This window comes from Bipolaris oryzae, assembly GCF_000523455.1.
Source record: "Bipolaris oryzae ATCC 44560 unplaced genomic scaffold scaffold_38, whole genome shotgun sequence".
Lineage (NCBI taxonomy): Eukaryota > Fungi > Ascomycota > Dothideomycetes > Pleosporales > Pleosporaceae > Bipolaris > Bipolaris oryzae.
In genome coordinates, this window is record NW_006911314.1 from 158,471 (window position 1) to 172,916 (window position 14,446).

Here is a 14,446-nt window from a genome sequence, read left to right on the forward strand (position 1 = left end):
ACACCACGCATAAGCCACATTAGGCTATACCCGAACAGCGTGCCGAATCAAAACGCTGCACACAATGTTGCCTTGCTGCCTGATTCCCACCTGCATCCAGTCGTGCCGCCGCCCGTCGCTATCGACGAGTAAAAACTCCCATCTGCCTGCTACACAGCCCAACGCTAGCCGTCGACGCTGCAGGGATGCCACTTGGCGACGGCAGTATTTAATCGTCGGCCTCCCCGCCATCTCGGCCCTTACGCCTCACGACAAGCGAGTTCGACAACCAAAGTGTGCTTTGTCTTCACCACCAGTGTCGATAAACACGCTTAAGCTCTTCGAATCCTCACTGACTTTTCTCCCCCGAAAGGTTTGCGAGTTCGAGAGTTTCCAGAGCTCCCAACTTCACATGAACGTTGCGTCACGCTAACCTGTCCACTCTTTACGAGAAACACCCCCCTCGCTTCAGTCGCTCGCTTCATCATGTTCGGGAAGCGTTCTTTGGCTAGTTCAAAGGACAAGGACCGTTCAGGCAAGATCACCAAGCAGCCAAAGAGATCGTTTCGCGATGCCTCCAAGCAAAAGGCCATGGCCGAGAAGCTGGATGCACGCAAGGACAGCCCTATGATGGACGGAGGATCACCCCAGTTGACCTCTGCCATTGTGACAGTCATCGTTGGTTCCGACCAGCGACTGTTCGCGGCCCACGAAGATGTACTGTGCCATTCTCCGTACTTTGCTGAACTGCTGCGGAGCCAGTTCTTCGAGTCAACTAACCGCCGCATCGATCTGCCCACGGAAGAGCCTGAAATCTTCAGTTGTATCCTCGAGTATCTGTACAAGGGAGACTACTACCCCCGCCTCGTCCACGACAAGCGGCGCCAAACCTGGATGCTCGAAGGTGCAGTTGCCTCACCCGACCCCAACAAAACCGGCGACCGTGCTGCCGCAGTCGAGCCAACCTTTTTCCACACCGGCGTGGGAGACGTTCTTCTCCGTGACACTGCCGTGTACTGTGCTGCCGATCGTTATGGCCTCGAGGAGCTCAAGAAGCTCTCCCTGCGCAAGCAGGGCCTGCAGAGCGGGATCGAGGTCGGAACAATCTTGCGTAGTGCGCGCTATGCCTACGAGAACACGCCGGACAGCGACTCGCGCCTGCGCGCTCATTACCTCGCTCTGATTATCCGCAGTCGAAAAACCTTCAAGCGTAGCGGAACCATGCAGATGGAGATGGAGATGGGAGGAAAGCTGTTCTTTGACTTGTTCGTGGCCATGTGCAATCACGTCGATGATCTTGTGGATGCGAGGTATGCCTTTGCGCTTTTCCTCTTCGTCTTGATGTCTTTTCCAATCATCCGTACTCTGCCGTGATGTAAAACCTTTGCCACTAACACTTTGCCAGCGCCTCCGCTCGTGGCACCCCCAGGACCATCTGAAGACTCCGATTGCATACTAGTCCCATCACTCGTCATTGTTATACAAACCGCCCCGACAAAATACCACACAAACCACCCTCGCGCACACACAACCCGGAGTATCACACCCAAGTTGAGCACCAAGCCTTTGATCTCCGCGTCAACCTCAAATTGCCGACAAGCGACCCAAAAACCGTGAAAACCATCTCAAAAAAAACATGGAACCGGAGTAATACCAGGGGTTGATTCCCTTCTCTTTTCCCTGCTTTTCAATCGGCGCACTAGTTGTTGTTGCATCTCTCTCCTCCTCTCTCCTCGTTCTGCTTTCTCCGTGGTACTTTTGCTCACCCTCTCATCTCCTCTCCCCGGAAGACTCTCAAAAAAAAGCGTGCCTCTTCAAGATTTTGTTTTCCCTCCCACCCGTTTTTATTAACGACGATCATGGCCAATTTACCTTGTTTTGTTCGCTCTCCCTTTTTTTCTTCCCTCTCTCTCCCACATAGAGAGAGGAGTACAACTGACGAAACTGTGTTTCCTTTGTCTTGAACGAAAGAGGGGGAAAATGGATGGAATGTCCGTTGTCCATCGTCGTTTTATTTACACCCGCGGGGGGAAAATCTTTGTCTTCCAAATGTCTCTTCGGAATGCTTGGTTTTTAATTTTTATATATATATATCCGCGATGGTTGACTCTGCGTTGCATCCGCACTGGAGGACTTTGGGGCTTTTTTTTCCTTTCCCACCTGGTGGAGAGAGAGAAGGTCCTTTTGTTCGATGTGGTGTTGCGCAAGTTGATTGAGACCGCTCGAATAGGGATCCAGACTGTGGAGGAAATAGTCTTAGCGGTGGCAATAATGAGAAATCCCAGGCCGCCTCTATATTGTTGTGTCTTCTTTTGCACTCATCTGTGTGTGTGATGTTGTGTATCTTTTTTCTTTACATCGACCTGATCTATATCTATTATGTATCATACCAACAGCTCCAACCCTACAACCCAACCTCAAACGCCCCATCCACCAAACTCCAAAACTGCTCCACAATCTCCCTCTGCCCCTCCCCACCTCGAACCGCCAAATACCTCTGCCCCTCAACCTTGGGCTCCCAATTCCCCGGATTAGCATCCACCATTATCCCCCCAGCCTCTTTCAGGATAACCCATCCAGCACACACATCCCACGCCCAACACCCAGCCTCCCAGTACACATCGAGCCCGCCACTAGCCACACCACACAGATTCAGGGCCGCAGACCCAAACGACCTCAACCCATGCACCATGCCACCCCCATTCTCCTTGGTCGCCGCCAACCGCTTAAACGTCTCACTCTTAACCCTGAAATCATTCCCACTCCTATCACTCCCCCACTCCACCGCCACCAGACACTTATCCAATCCCCCCAACGCCTGCGGTTCGCCCCCTAGTGGCAGTCTCGTCGTTCGGTTCAGCCACGCGCCCTGGCCCTTCACTGCCGAGTAAAGCGTTTGCGTAAAAGGATTGTACACGACGCCGACAACGGGCTTGCGGTTTACGGCGAGTCCCAAAGAGATGCAGACGTAAGGGTAATGGTGCACAAAGTTCGTGGTGCCGTCGATGGGGTCGCAGATGAATGTCGGGGCGGCAGTCAGCACGTCGCCTGGTTTGTAGGTTTCTTCGCCCATGAAGGAGATGCTGGGGTACGTGGTGCGTAGGGAGGTGGAGATGAGGGATTCGACTGCGCGGTCGGTTTCGGTTACTAGGTCGACAGCTAGAAAGTTAGGTTAGTATAGGTATGGTTTGGAATGGGGGGTTTGGGACGAAGGAAGGGTGGATTCTTGGGTGCGAATTTGGGGGAAGGGGAGAGAGAGAGAGAGAGGGGAAAGTACAATTCTTCTTTGAGCCAGACTCTGAGGTTGTAGGTTTGGCGGCGACGATGCGTTCGCCTGCTTTTTTGGCGATGGAGATCATGAAGTCGTGGATTTCGTTGAGGTTGAGGTCGGCCATTTTGTCGAGGGCTGCTAGGAGGTTTAGAGGGAGGAAATGGGAGAATTGGAGTTTGGGATTGAAGATGAGTGGAGTGCTTTGGTTACGAGAGTCCAATGTTTCTTGTTCACCTACGTACAGCTAGCTACCCTTGTTACCCCTCGGCGGGGCACATGCAGGGTCCACTTACCGTAACACGTGGGGTAATAGTGATTGTCAACGGGCCCATTTGCGCCTGGCATTTGTTGTTTTATGTTTTCTATCTTAAGTAAATTCAGCAGAGTATTGGTTTGTTTAAGCAACAAAAAGAAATAATTGGTCGCTTTATTGTTACATTCATCGAACGTTACAATACAGCTAAATATCATGATACATGTCATTGAATTCAAAGAATCTGGAAGCTTTTCCTCCGAGCGCCAAGAGGTTGATTTCTCTAGAAACCCTCAAGCCTTTGTCTCGACTGTAAAGCCGCCGACCTTCTTTTCCTCCTGTTCCATCTCCTCAGCTATAACATCAGCAGGAATACGGTCTGGAGTTTGGTTGACCAAGACAAGCATTGGACCAAACGCCAAAGCCATTAGGCCAAACGTAACGCAGAAACCAATCATTGGCGATGCCTTGATCTGAGTATTCATGCCATAGGATATAGCCTGGCCAACAGCCTCGAGAGCGCGGAAGGCAGCACCATTGCGGACATTTGCTATATGGAGTCAGTTTAGAACATCTCACAACACGTGTACGATGGGTACAACAAACCTTGAGCATCAGTCGCAAAGGAAGATAGTAGCCAGTACATGTAAGACTGCGACAGTGGACCCGTAGTCTGAACGAAAAAGTACGGGAGGAAAGTCCGCGCATATCTCGACTCGTCCCAGTCAATCTTGCCAGGGTTATGGCTATTGAACCCTGCTTGGATAACGATTGACCATATATAAACGCCAAGGTTCAGAAGAACGACGGTGACGAGACCGATTTGAGCGCGACGACGCTGGTTCACGTTCTTCATGTCGAGAATGAAGCCCAGACCGAAGCATCCGACGATACAGAAGAATGGCGAAATGAGAGAAGAGAGGGCGCGCGCACGAACACTGAAGTAGGTTGCGAGGTAGGTTGACCAGGTGCCACTGACAATCTGTTAGCAAAACTTGAGCTTTTCAAAAGCGAATGCGTGACTAACCCGTAGAAAAATGACCAGATAGCCCAGAGAGCCGACAGCAAAATAAGTTTTGAAGTCATCGTAACCTTGATCTGCTTGATCTCCATCTTGGTGCCTATCTTCTCAGAAACAAGAATTCGTGTCCCGTCTGAGCGGACCACTCTCTCAAGAGGTGAAATGAGGAAGGCAAACGGTAGTGCCATGCACTCGATGATAAGGAAGGCAATATAGGTATCTGGTGACACACCTCCAACGACACCCTTTTCGTGATTCTTTGACAGACTACAAGTACCAACATTAGTTTTGGTTTTTGAAGATTAGAACGGTGATGCCTTACTTGATCGCTCCACCTACTAGTTGTCCCAAATTACGCGCAACAATCCAAAGGGCCAGGTACTTTCCACGTGATCCTGATGGAGCGAGCGACATGATCGTGCCGGATTCGGCCACATACCATGTTCCCGTTCCTATGCCAGTGAAAAAGCCGCCTAGAATAAGGTACCATTGGTTGCCAAATTTCGAGTTGCAGTAGTATGACGAGCCTCGGATAGGGAACGAGCAAGCGCCGATGACGAGAGCCCATTTTGTGCCTAGCTTGTTCACGATAGGACCTCCTAAGGCACAACAGAGTGCAAGCATAGTGTAATTGACAGCGGTTGCAATGTTTGAGGTTTGGGGAGTAGCAAGACCACCTCCACCAAGGCCTGGAATCATGTTAGTTATACGGTCAGATTGTGTTGATCAAGAAAACTGACCAGCAATAGCATCAGCCATGGCAGGACCGCAAAAGGCCTGAACACTCAAGAGTAGCATCTGCGTCAAGCTGTTTTGCCAAATTCTTTTCCATAGTGGCACAGTCCGCGCATATTCTTCTTGGTTAATCCTCTCATCTGCGACTTGATGGGAGGGTAGCGGGGCATTCCATGGGACATTGCCCTTGGTACGAAGGGCATCATCATCGCCGCCAGCGTGGGTGTTGGGAGGAGCAGCGTCAAACTTGGACATCTTGGGCTACTCCAACAAAGATTGCCAAAGCGTATTAAAGCCAAATGAATATTGGGAGGTCGACCTCTGAACTGAGATGATCCCAACGAAGCCTCACGCGACCCTTTATATATACGATCGTCTTCCCGCAACGGCTGCCATGCTCGTCTATCATATTATCTGATATCCCGGCTTATCTGTGGATCTCAAGGCTAAATTACCCCAACCTGGGGTAAAGCCAGTCGTTCCATCCAGCTGATAGGGACTGTGGAGTCCATGGTTTCGGTGACAAGCGAAATGCCGAGGGGAACGAACGTCTGGAAGATCAATTGGACTAGGCTCAATGTGGTAGTGCGAACAGTCGGGAAAAGTGGAGGCAATAGCTAAGGCGAACAAGGCATGGTAAAAAGACGCTAGACATGGCAGACAGGCCTTGTGAGGCTTGTTGTCGGGCCTTTGCGGTTACAAGTAAGGCGCGAGTCAGGCGTTACGTCGCTCCGCGGGTAACTTGGTACCTCGATAGGACATTGACATTGTTGATATCTGATCGGACCCAGTGTAGACCCAGAATTGTGTTATCAAGGTGCGATATGGCAATCAAGGCAATGCCATATCGAGTGCTCCATCTTTGGAGACACGGGCTGGCCCCTCATTGAATGACCATGTGCTGACGTCCAACGATCTAGCCTTATCGGGAGATATTAACAGTCGGGATCATCAAGCGAGAGCCAAGCACAATCTCCATTCCCGAGTGTCGTCTCCAACCGACGGTACATGGAGCAGACAGCCTCGATTACTTAATTGAAACTTGCCTGAGCTCGTAGTTGAGCGGGGATTATGCCTCTACATCGTATCATCGAGCTGGTGGCGTGTGCAGATTCATTGATACTTAACCGGCGGGCGTTTGGGGCGTGACCCATTGTGGATTGTCTCTAATCACGACTTGCGCCTCCGTTCAGAAAGACTTTCAGCTTCCCCGGAATACGACTATAGCCAAGCGTTGTTTCAATATGGCACCTTCAAGAGCGAAAACGTCTGTCATCGTTGTCGGTGGTGGTGGTACTATTGGCTCATCGACAGCTCTTCATCTTGTCCGTTCGGGCTACACACCGTCAAATATCACCGTCCTTGATACATATCCTATCCCATCATCGCAGTCGGCCGGAAATGACTTGAACAAGATCATGGGGATCCGCTTGCGGAACAAGGTCGATCTCCAGTTGAGTCTTGAAGCTCGTCAGATGTGGAGAGAAGATGAGCTATTCAAAGAGTATTTTCATAATACTGGGCGGGTACGTGGAGTTGACAGAATGGCGTTTTTGAAGCTATATACTGACAGAAGCGTAGCTGGATTGCGCTCATGGCGAGACTGGACTTGCAGATTTGAAACAAGCATACCAGGCTCTTCTCGACGCCAACGCTGGACTCGAAGAAACAACAGAATGGCTTGACTCTGAAGACGAAATTCTCAAGAGAATGCCGCTTCTAGATCGCAAGCAAATCAAGGGTTGGAAAGCAGTCTACAGCCAAGATGGCGGCTGGCTCGCTGCAGCAAAAGCCATCAACGCAATAGGCGAGTACCTGCGCGATAGCGGAGTCAAATTTGGATTCGGTGGTGCTGGATCGTTCAAACAACCTCTTCTGGCTGAAGGAGTATGCATTGGCGTCGAGACAGTAGATGGGACAAGGTACTATGCTGATAAGGTCGTACTTGCAGCCGGTGCTTGGAGTCCCGTATTGGTTGATTTGGAAGAGCAGTGCGTTTCAAAAGTAGGTCTTATCAAAGTGTGAGCTTGCATTCAATCTAATATTACTAGGCTTGGGTATATGCCCACATACAACTCACACCCGAAGAAGCAGCAGAGTACAAAAACGCACCTGTAGTATACAACGGCGATGTCGGCTTCTTCTTCGAGCCTGACGAGCATGGTGTCATCAAAGTCTGCGATGAGTTTCCAGGCTTCACGCGATTCAAGCAGCATCAGCCATATGGCGCCAAAGTACCAAAACGTATCTCTGTGCCCAGATCGGCAGCAAAGCACCCGACTGACACCTACCCCGATGCTTCTGAAGTGAGCATTCGCAAGGCTATTGCGACATTTCTGCCCAAGTTCACCGAGAAGGAGCTATTGAATAGACATCTGTGCTGGTGCACAGATACGGCCGATGCTGCGCTATTGATGTGTGAACACCCCGAGTGGAAAAACTTTGTGCTTGCTACTGGAGACAGCGGGTATGTATCTCGAACCTTGGTGTTTGATAATATATACTGACTGACGTATTTAGTCATACTTTCAAGTTGTTGCCAAATATCGGCAAGCACGTCGTGGAGCTGCTCGAGGGTACGCTAGCAGATGATCTAGCACATGCGTGGAGATGGCGGCCGGGTACTGGCGATGCGTTGAAGTCGAGAAGAGCAGCGCCGGCAAAGGACCTATCAGACATGCCTGGTTGGAAGCATGATGGAGCTGTCAAGTCTAAGTTATAGTGGTTCAAGCATTTTCACTAAGAGTTATGAAGGCTCTTCTTGTAGTTTGTCCAATTTAGTAATGAGACCTAGACATTCTTCACCATCCAACGGAAATAGAGTTAATTTATTAATCTTGCTAATTCCTTGGTATCTTAGTAAAAGAAGATACAAATCACTGCAGTACCCCTCCTGTCTTGAACAGCAAGAGCAAAGCATGCCTATCAGGTGAGCGGTATAAGGTGTGTGTGCTGAATTAGCATGGCTTCCATGTCTCAAGTCAAGCTTCCAGTGACGGTAATCATGACCTTCAAGAAACAGCAGTCGCCAAGGTCAGTTTGAACACATTGGTGAAGGCCAGTCTGGTAAGGTTGGGCAGGTGTACCTGCACTTAGAAATTGCCAGGAAAGCGTGATTCAACACAACCGGCAGGAATATTGACAGACCAACTGCCTGTCACTGGGCCTTTAAGTACCACTGTTCGTCTCCGTCTTCACTCTTCTTCTTACTTCACTGCATCGTTATCGCTATTCAACAACCCACCACTTTTAACTTTTGTATCAAGCCCATCGCTAAAGTCACAACCATCAACACCTCTCGTTGCCAAATCCACAATACCGTTACCCCTCCGTCTTCCACGCAACCGCCCTTGGTGCAAACAATTCACCAACAGCTCAGCTAGAAATCTCTCAGGGTGACCATGGAAGGACAACCAACAGAAACGACAGATGTTCCGGGCGAACGTCCCGAAGTCAGCGAATTCTTCCAAGTTATTGGCTGGAATTGTGCATTGCTTGCTGCCACTTTAATTTTCGGGTGGTCAGTAAGGTGGTTTTGTCTATTCCGGCGTAACCGTCAAAGGAACAGAGACAGAACCAATGCACCAGCAGCAAGGACGACTGTTGGAAATGGCTCACTTCACATCGAAAACATCGAACTGGGTACGATCAACGCAGGTGGAGATGCGGCAGATCAGACACAGCCTGGCTCAGATTCAAGTCTACCCGGTCCAACTTTACCCAGTTCAGACTCGCCCAATTCAGACCCGCCCAGCTCGAATCTACCCGGTACAGGTCTACCCAGTACAAGTCTACCACGTCCAGCTTAACCCAGTTTGGAAGACACCACGGAAGGAAACTCAGAGAATCGGCGAGGCAGCAATGGGCAAAGCGAACAACGTCGGATTTTGTGAGAAGCAGCTGCCGTGATAGTTGAGAGGACGTGAGTGCAGCCTTGGTCTCAATCCACGTTGTCGATGTTTGTTGTAGTTCTTGGAGGCTCAAGCAATGGGAATGGATGTTCCCTACTGATTACAACAATCATGTTCTAGTAATCCAATACAGTACATGTTAATGATTGATTCCATTGCTGACGTCTGTTCTTGTGACTCTGCCTATGAATGTCGGGCGTAGTCTGATGTAACAACAGCCATGAATCTGCATGTCGAGTAAGCTGGGAACACGCTAGCGGGGCGAACCTCGGCATGTTGAGCAGGGAGGCCGGGGTTCGCGGTAGAACTACTCCGCATTTCGAGAATAGCCAACTCTCATAAATGCTCACGATCCTTATACGTTTCAAGCCCTAGATTTTTCAGTTTCGCTTAACCAAACTCTCGACTTGTACCATCACGTGTGTATAGCAAAACATGTCGTCCTCGAAGCGCGTGGAGCAGATTGCTGGTCACCTCAACTACCCCAAGGGTATGTTGGCGGGCCAGACTGCCATTATTACTGGATCTGGACAAGGAATTGGAGCAGAGGCGGCGAAGCTGTTTGCGAAGGAGGGCGCAAAGGTTGTGGTTGCTGATGTAGACGCAAGTGAGTTAATGGAGCGCATATCGAGTATCTCGCGAGCCCGTCGCTGACATATATACAGAAAAGGCCGAAGCGGTAGCTTCTGAGATCAACTCTTCAGGTGGTAGCGCAATAGCAGTAGCAGGCGACGTGCTCGACGACGCCTATATCAAGACACTGATCTCTAAGGCGGCCGAGTTTGGCGGAGGCAAGATCCACATCATCGTCAACAATGCAGGCTACACATGGGACGGTGTCATCCACAAGATGACGGACAAGCAATGGCAGACTATTGTCGACTTGCACGGAACAGCGCCGTTCAAGATTGTGCGCGCCGCAGCGCCGTATTTCCGGGTCAAGGATGGCGAGCCCAGGAACATTATCAACATCTCGAGCACAAGCGGCTTAAACGGCAATGCCGGGCAGATCAACTATGCGCTGGCCAAGGCGGGTGTGCAGGGCATGACCAAGACGATTGCCAAAGAGTATGTCCTCTCTTCTGTGTCTCCTCTCTCCGTCAACACTTATCCTAACGAATATCTAGGTGGGGCCCTCAGTTTGGCGTGCGGGCAAACACGGTCGCTTTCGGACACATCCAGACGCGGCTAACGGCAGCAAAGGAGGCGGGCGCATTTGTGACGACGCCCGATGGCGAGAAGGTGGCACTCGGAATACCACAGGCGCAAAAGGCTGCCGTCCCAGAGGGCCAGCTGTATGCAGACATTCCGCTGCGCAGGCCGGGGACAGCGACGGAGGCGGCGAGCGCGGTGCTGGCTGTTGCGAGCCCACTGTTTAGCTATGTCAACGGAGAGACGATCAAGGTCACGGGTGGTCGGAACATGTAGAGGAATTGGAATTGAGTCTGGCTGCGTGCCAAAGTATAAATAATAATAATAATGGCAATGGTGATTCCAGTCTCAAACGCGGGCTGCGGTGGAATGGAATGGGGGGTTTCGAGTACCAAGGTCTTGGGACATGACAGGGACTCGGCGGCGGACGCTGATCCGCAACGCCATCCCCAGACGCCTCAGCCATGGTCTTTCGACAACATCGAGACCAGACGTAATCACTGGCCTTGTTTTGCTGCATTGTCGCGCCTCTTCACACCCGCTTGTTGCCGCCATTACTCCTAGCCACCCCTTCCAACATGTTCATGTGCAATCGGTAACCCCATTTCATCCACCTGCATCGCTCGAGTATTCGCCCGCGGGCGAGCATCCCCTACCTACCAACACGTTGCGCAACGCCGCATTTAATCCCACCAGGACCACGGTCCTCACCAGCTCACCATGAGCGACGAAAAGCACAACTATGTCCGCGAGCCCTCGCCGCCCCCCATCCCCACATATGACGAGGCCACCTCGTCGCGCAATGCGCCGGCACGCCTTGGACCAAACGAGATCAGCGACGACGCCGAGCGGCAGGGCCTCCTGACCCCAGATGTTCGCACACAGTCCGACTCGCGGAGACGCAATGGATACTACCAACCGCCCTCGGTCCAGTCGGTCGATGATGGCGACTCGGACCTGGGTAGCCCGGTGCGGGAGAGCCAAGACGAGGCCCTGCGCCAGACCATGGAAGAGATGGAAATATTAGACCCGGAAACTGCAGAGGAAGGAAGGTCGAGGAGGAACCGAACGCGAAATCGTTTCTCTAAGCGCTTCAACAGCATACGGCACTCGCTGTCGAATTGGAATCTACCCCGGATACCCTGGCCGTCGTGGCGTCCCAACTTCAGTGCCGTCACTGACCATATGCCTACTATATCTGAGGAATACAGACCGGGCTGGGCCATGTTTGCGCGTCTGCTTGGCCTCTTTGTCATTGTCATACTCGTCTACTTCCTGGTTGCTAGCGAGGTAGTACCCATGGGCGGCGGCTTCGGCACACCCTTTAATCCAGAGTGGATACGCCAGACGGCCGTCGAGGGCGTCGAGAGCTGGCGGATTGAAAAGAATCTTGAGTATATTACGAGCTACGATCACATTGGCGGCACAGAGGGAAGCTACGTGCTGGGACAGTGGATCGAGGGAAAGTTCAAGGACGCAAATATGGATACATTTACACATGACGAGTATGTCAGACGGGAACGGGGAATTTCCCACAATATGCTGACTTTGACAGATACTTTGTTTATATGAACTATGCAAAGAAGAATGGCCGAAAAGTTGCCATTGTCGATCCACCCGATAAGGCTTGGGAAGCAAAACTCGAAGAGCCATATGTTTTCAACCCACCGAAAGCCCAGACGCCTGCCTACCACGCAATGTCAGCGTCTGGAAATGCTACTGGGCCCCTGATTTACGTCAACTACTGCGACAAGAAGGACTTTAAACGGTTATGGGATAGCGGCATTGATGCGCAAGGTGCAATTGTGCTCTGTCGATACTACGGAACACAGCCAGATTTGGCCATGAAAATAAAGTCTGCACAGAATGCGGGCGTAGTCGGTGTTCTGGTTTACTCTGATCCGGCACACGACGGATTCAAAAAAGGCAACCCCTGGCCCGACGGCAAATGGAGACCTGGCGAGAGCGTACAGCGAGGCTCAGTTGCCCAGACCAACATGATTATGGGCGACATACTCACACCCGGAAAGCCGAGTTTGAAGAAAATGGAGCGCATGTCCCGGGACAAGAACCCCGCAGTACCAAAGATTCCTAGTCTACCCCTGTCATGGAAGGATGCGCAGAAACTACTCCAGTCACTCAATGGCGTTGGTGAAGAACTCCCAGATGAATGGGTCGGTGGTGTGCCAGATATTGGCGACAAGTGGTACTCTGGCCATCCTGAAAAGTCTCCCAAGGTTTACATCCAAAACAATCAGGACGAAGTCGAGCAGCAGCGTATCACAAATGTTTTTGGATCACTCAAGGGTACAGAGGACCCAGGTCGGAAGATCATTATCGGAAACCACCGGGATTCATGGTGTTTTGGTGCAGCCGACCCTGGCTCCGGTACAGCAGTCATGCTCGAAGTTGTACGTGTACTCGGCGAGCTTCGTGCTCAGGGCTGGAGACCCCTACGTACTATCGAATTTGCGTCCTGGGACGCTGGCGAATACAACCGTATTGGATCAACCGAGCACGTCGAAGCCAACGTCGACGCCCTCCGCGAAGGCGCCATCGCCTACCTCAACCTCGATGTGGGCATCACCGGCTCCAACCTCTGGGCCAACGGCTCCCCGATCTTCCAACACGCCTGGACCCGCATCCTCGACCGCCTCTCGGACCCTCACGAAAACAAAACCCTCCGCGAACTCTGGGACGCCTCCAACAGCAAAATAGGCAACCTCGGCGCAACCAGCGACTACGTCGCCTTCCAAAACATCGCCGGCACCTCGTCCCTCGACTTTGGCTTCTCCGCCGCTGCCGCTTCGAAAGACGGATCCCCCGCCGCCCACCCTTTGTCGCATAGCTGCTTCGAAACTCTATCCTGGATGCGCAAGTACATCGACCCATCCTTCTCCTACCACACCCTCCTCACCCAACTCACCTTACTCCTCATCCTCGAACTCGCCCAAGAACCCATTTTACCCCTCAAACTCGACGATTTTGCCTCTGCCCTCCAACAAGAAGGCCAATCCTTGCTCGACTGGACCGAAAAAACCAGTGGGGGCGCTGATTACGACATTGGGATTTTTCAACCGTTGGTCGATGCGCTGAGCATGTTTAAGAAGCGCACCGAGGCGTTTGGCGCGTGGGAGCAAAACTGGTATAATCAGGTTTATGCCACTGGAGGGTTTGAATCGAGTGGCGTGACGATGCAGCGCGTGAGGCATAATGCCAAGATTGGGGCTGTGGAGAGTGATTTGTTGGATTTGGCGGGGGGCAAGGAGGATAAAGGGCCGCATGGGGTGAGTAATTTCCCTTCTTCTTCTTCTTCTTCTTCTTCTTTTTGGTAGTGTGTTTTGGTGGTGACTTTTTTTTGCTAACAAGAATAATCAGTTGCCGAATCGCGATCAGTTCAAACATGTTCTTTTCGCCCCAGACCTCGAAAATGGTCTTGAGGCGAGTGTGTTTCCGTTTGCACGCGAAGCCATTGCGAATAAGGATTGGAACAAGGCGGCTGAGGCGATCAAAATGACGGCGAATGTGTTGAATCGTGCGGGAGAGAGGCTGGGACAGTGATTTTTTTTTCTTCTCCTCTCGTTTCCTTCCCCCCCCCCTTTTTTTGGAAGCAGGATTCTTTTTCTGCTACGTTGCTGGTTGGTTGAGAATTTTTGGACATTTAGAAATTTTTGAGGCTGGGGAAGCAAGGAAGGAAGAGAAGAGAAGAGAAGGGAAGAGAAGGGAAGGCAGTGGTTGCATAGATAATGGAGAGTTTCCAAGACTCTACATTTTTATTTTTTAGTGTAAAGAGTGTGGAGAGGTGAAGATGGGGGGTTGAGTACAAGGTGCATTCATAGGCGTTTTTTTTCTTCTTTCCTTCTTTTTCGTACATTTGTTCAAATGGTGTATAGACAGAGAGAGAAAGAGAGAAAGAGGGATGTGGAGATGCGGAAATAGTTGTTGAATCTATAGTGTTCTCTCCCCCCCCCCTTTCCGTCTGAGGCAGAAAATAGTCTTCCTTTTTGGGGGATTTTTGAAACATGGATATATATGGGGAGGTTCTCTTCTGTTTTCGAGGGTAATACACATTTTCGATTTTGTATTCACGTTGCAGAATAAAAGCATTAGATATTCGGGTATCA

The 14,446-nt window shown here is 51.1% G+C and overlaps 6 protein-coding genes across 6 annotated transcripts; 4 read left to right on the forward strand and 2 right to left on the reverse strand.

Annotated features, from left to right (window-relative positions):
• Nucleotides 1-465: 465 nt before the first annotated feature.
• Nucleotides 466-1,418, forward strand: COCMIDRAFT_3881 (uncharacterized protein; the record flags this gene model as incomplete). The annotated part of the gene is made up of 2 exons (XM_007688111.1): nt 466-1,289; nt 1,385-1,418. The coding sequence occupies 2 exons, from the start codon at nt 466-468 to the stop codon at nt 1,416-1,418; spliced, it is 858 nt and encodes a 285-aa protein (XP_007686301.1).
• Nucleotides 1,419-2,383: 965 nt separating this feature from the next.
• Nucleotides 2,384-3,374, reverse strand: COCMIDRAFT_90926 (uncharacterized protein; the record flags this gene model as incomplete). The annotated part of the gene is made up of 2 exons (XM_007688179.1): nt 2,384-3,138; nt 3,257-3,374. 2 exons carry the CDS (start codon nt 3,372-3,374, stop codon nt 2,384-2,386), a joined length of 873 nt encoding a protein of 290 aa, XP_007686369.1.
• A 422-nt stretch (nt 3,375-3,796) lies between these two features.
• Nucleotides 3,797-5,514, reverse strand: COCMIDRAFT_90912 (uncharacterized protein; the record flags this gene model as incomplete). Its single annotated transcript, XM_007688180.1, has 5 exons — nt 3,797-4,053; nt 4,110-4,477; nt 4,531-4,791; nt 4,847-5,213; nt 5,265-5,514. 5 exons carry the CDS (start codon nt 5,512-5,514, stop codon nt 3,797-3,799), a joined length of 1,503 nt encoding a protein of 500 aa, XP_007686370.1.
• Nucleotides 5,515-6,503: 989 nt separating this feature from the next.
• On the forward strand, nt 6,504-7,981 carry COCMIDRAFT_90892 (uncharacterized protein; the record flags this gene model as incomplete). Its single annotated transcript, XM_007688181.1, has 4 exons — nt 6,504-6,785; nt 6,841-7,263; nt 7,311-7,726; nt 7,780-7,981. The coding sequence occupies 4 exons, from the start codon at nt 6,504-6,506 to the stop codon at nt 7,979-7,981; spliced, it is 1,323 nt and encodes a 440-aa protein (XP_007686371.1).
• Nucleotides 7,982-9,605: 1,624 nt separating this feature from the next.
• COCMIDRAFT_24945 (uncharacterized protein) lies at nt 9,606-10,598 on the forward strand (the record flags this gene model as incomplete). The annotated part of the gene is made up of 3 exons (XM_007688122.1): nt 9,606-9,777; nt 9,836-10,238; nt 10,298-10,598. 3 exons carry the CDS (start codon nt 9,606-9,608, stop codon nt 10,596-10,598), a joined length of 876 nt encoding a protein of 291 aa, XP_007686312.1.
• Nucleotides 10,599-11,042: 444 nt separating this feature from the next.
• COCMIDRAFT_24946 (uncharacterized protein) lies at nt 11,043-13,883 on the forward strand (the record flags this gene model as incomplete). The annotated part of the gene is made up of 3 exons (XM_007688123.1): nt 11,043-11,827; nt 11,878-13,609; nt 13,701-13,883. The coding sequence occupies 3 exons, from the start codon at nt 11,043-11,045 to the stop codon at nt 13,881-13,883; spliced, it is 2,700 nt and encodes an 899-aa protein (XP_007686313.1).
• Nucleotides 13,884-14,446: the final 563 nt, after the last annotated feature.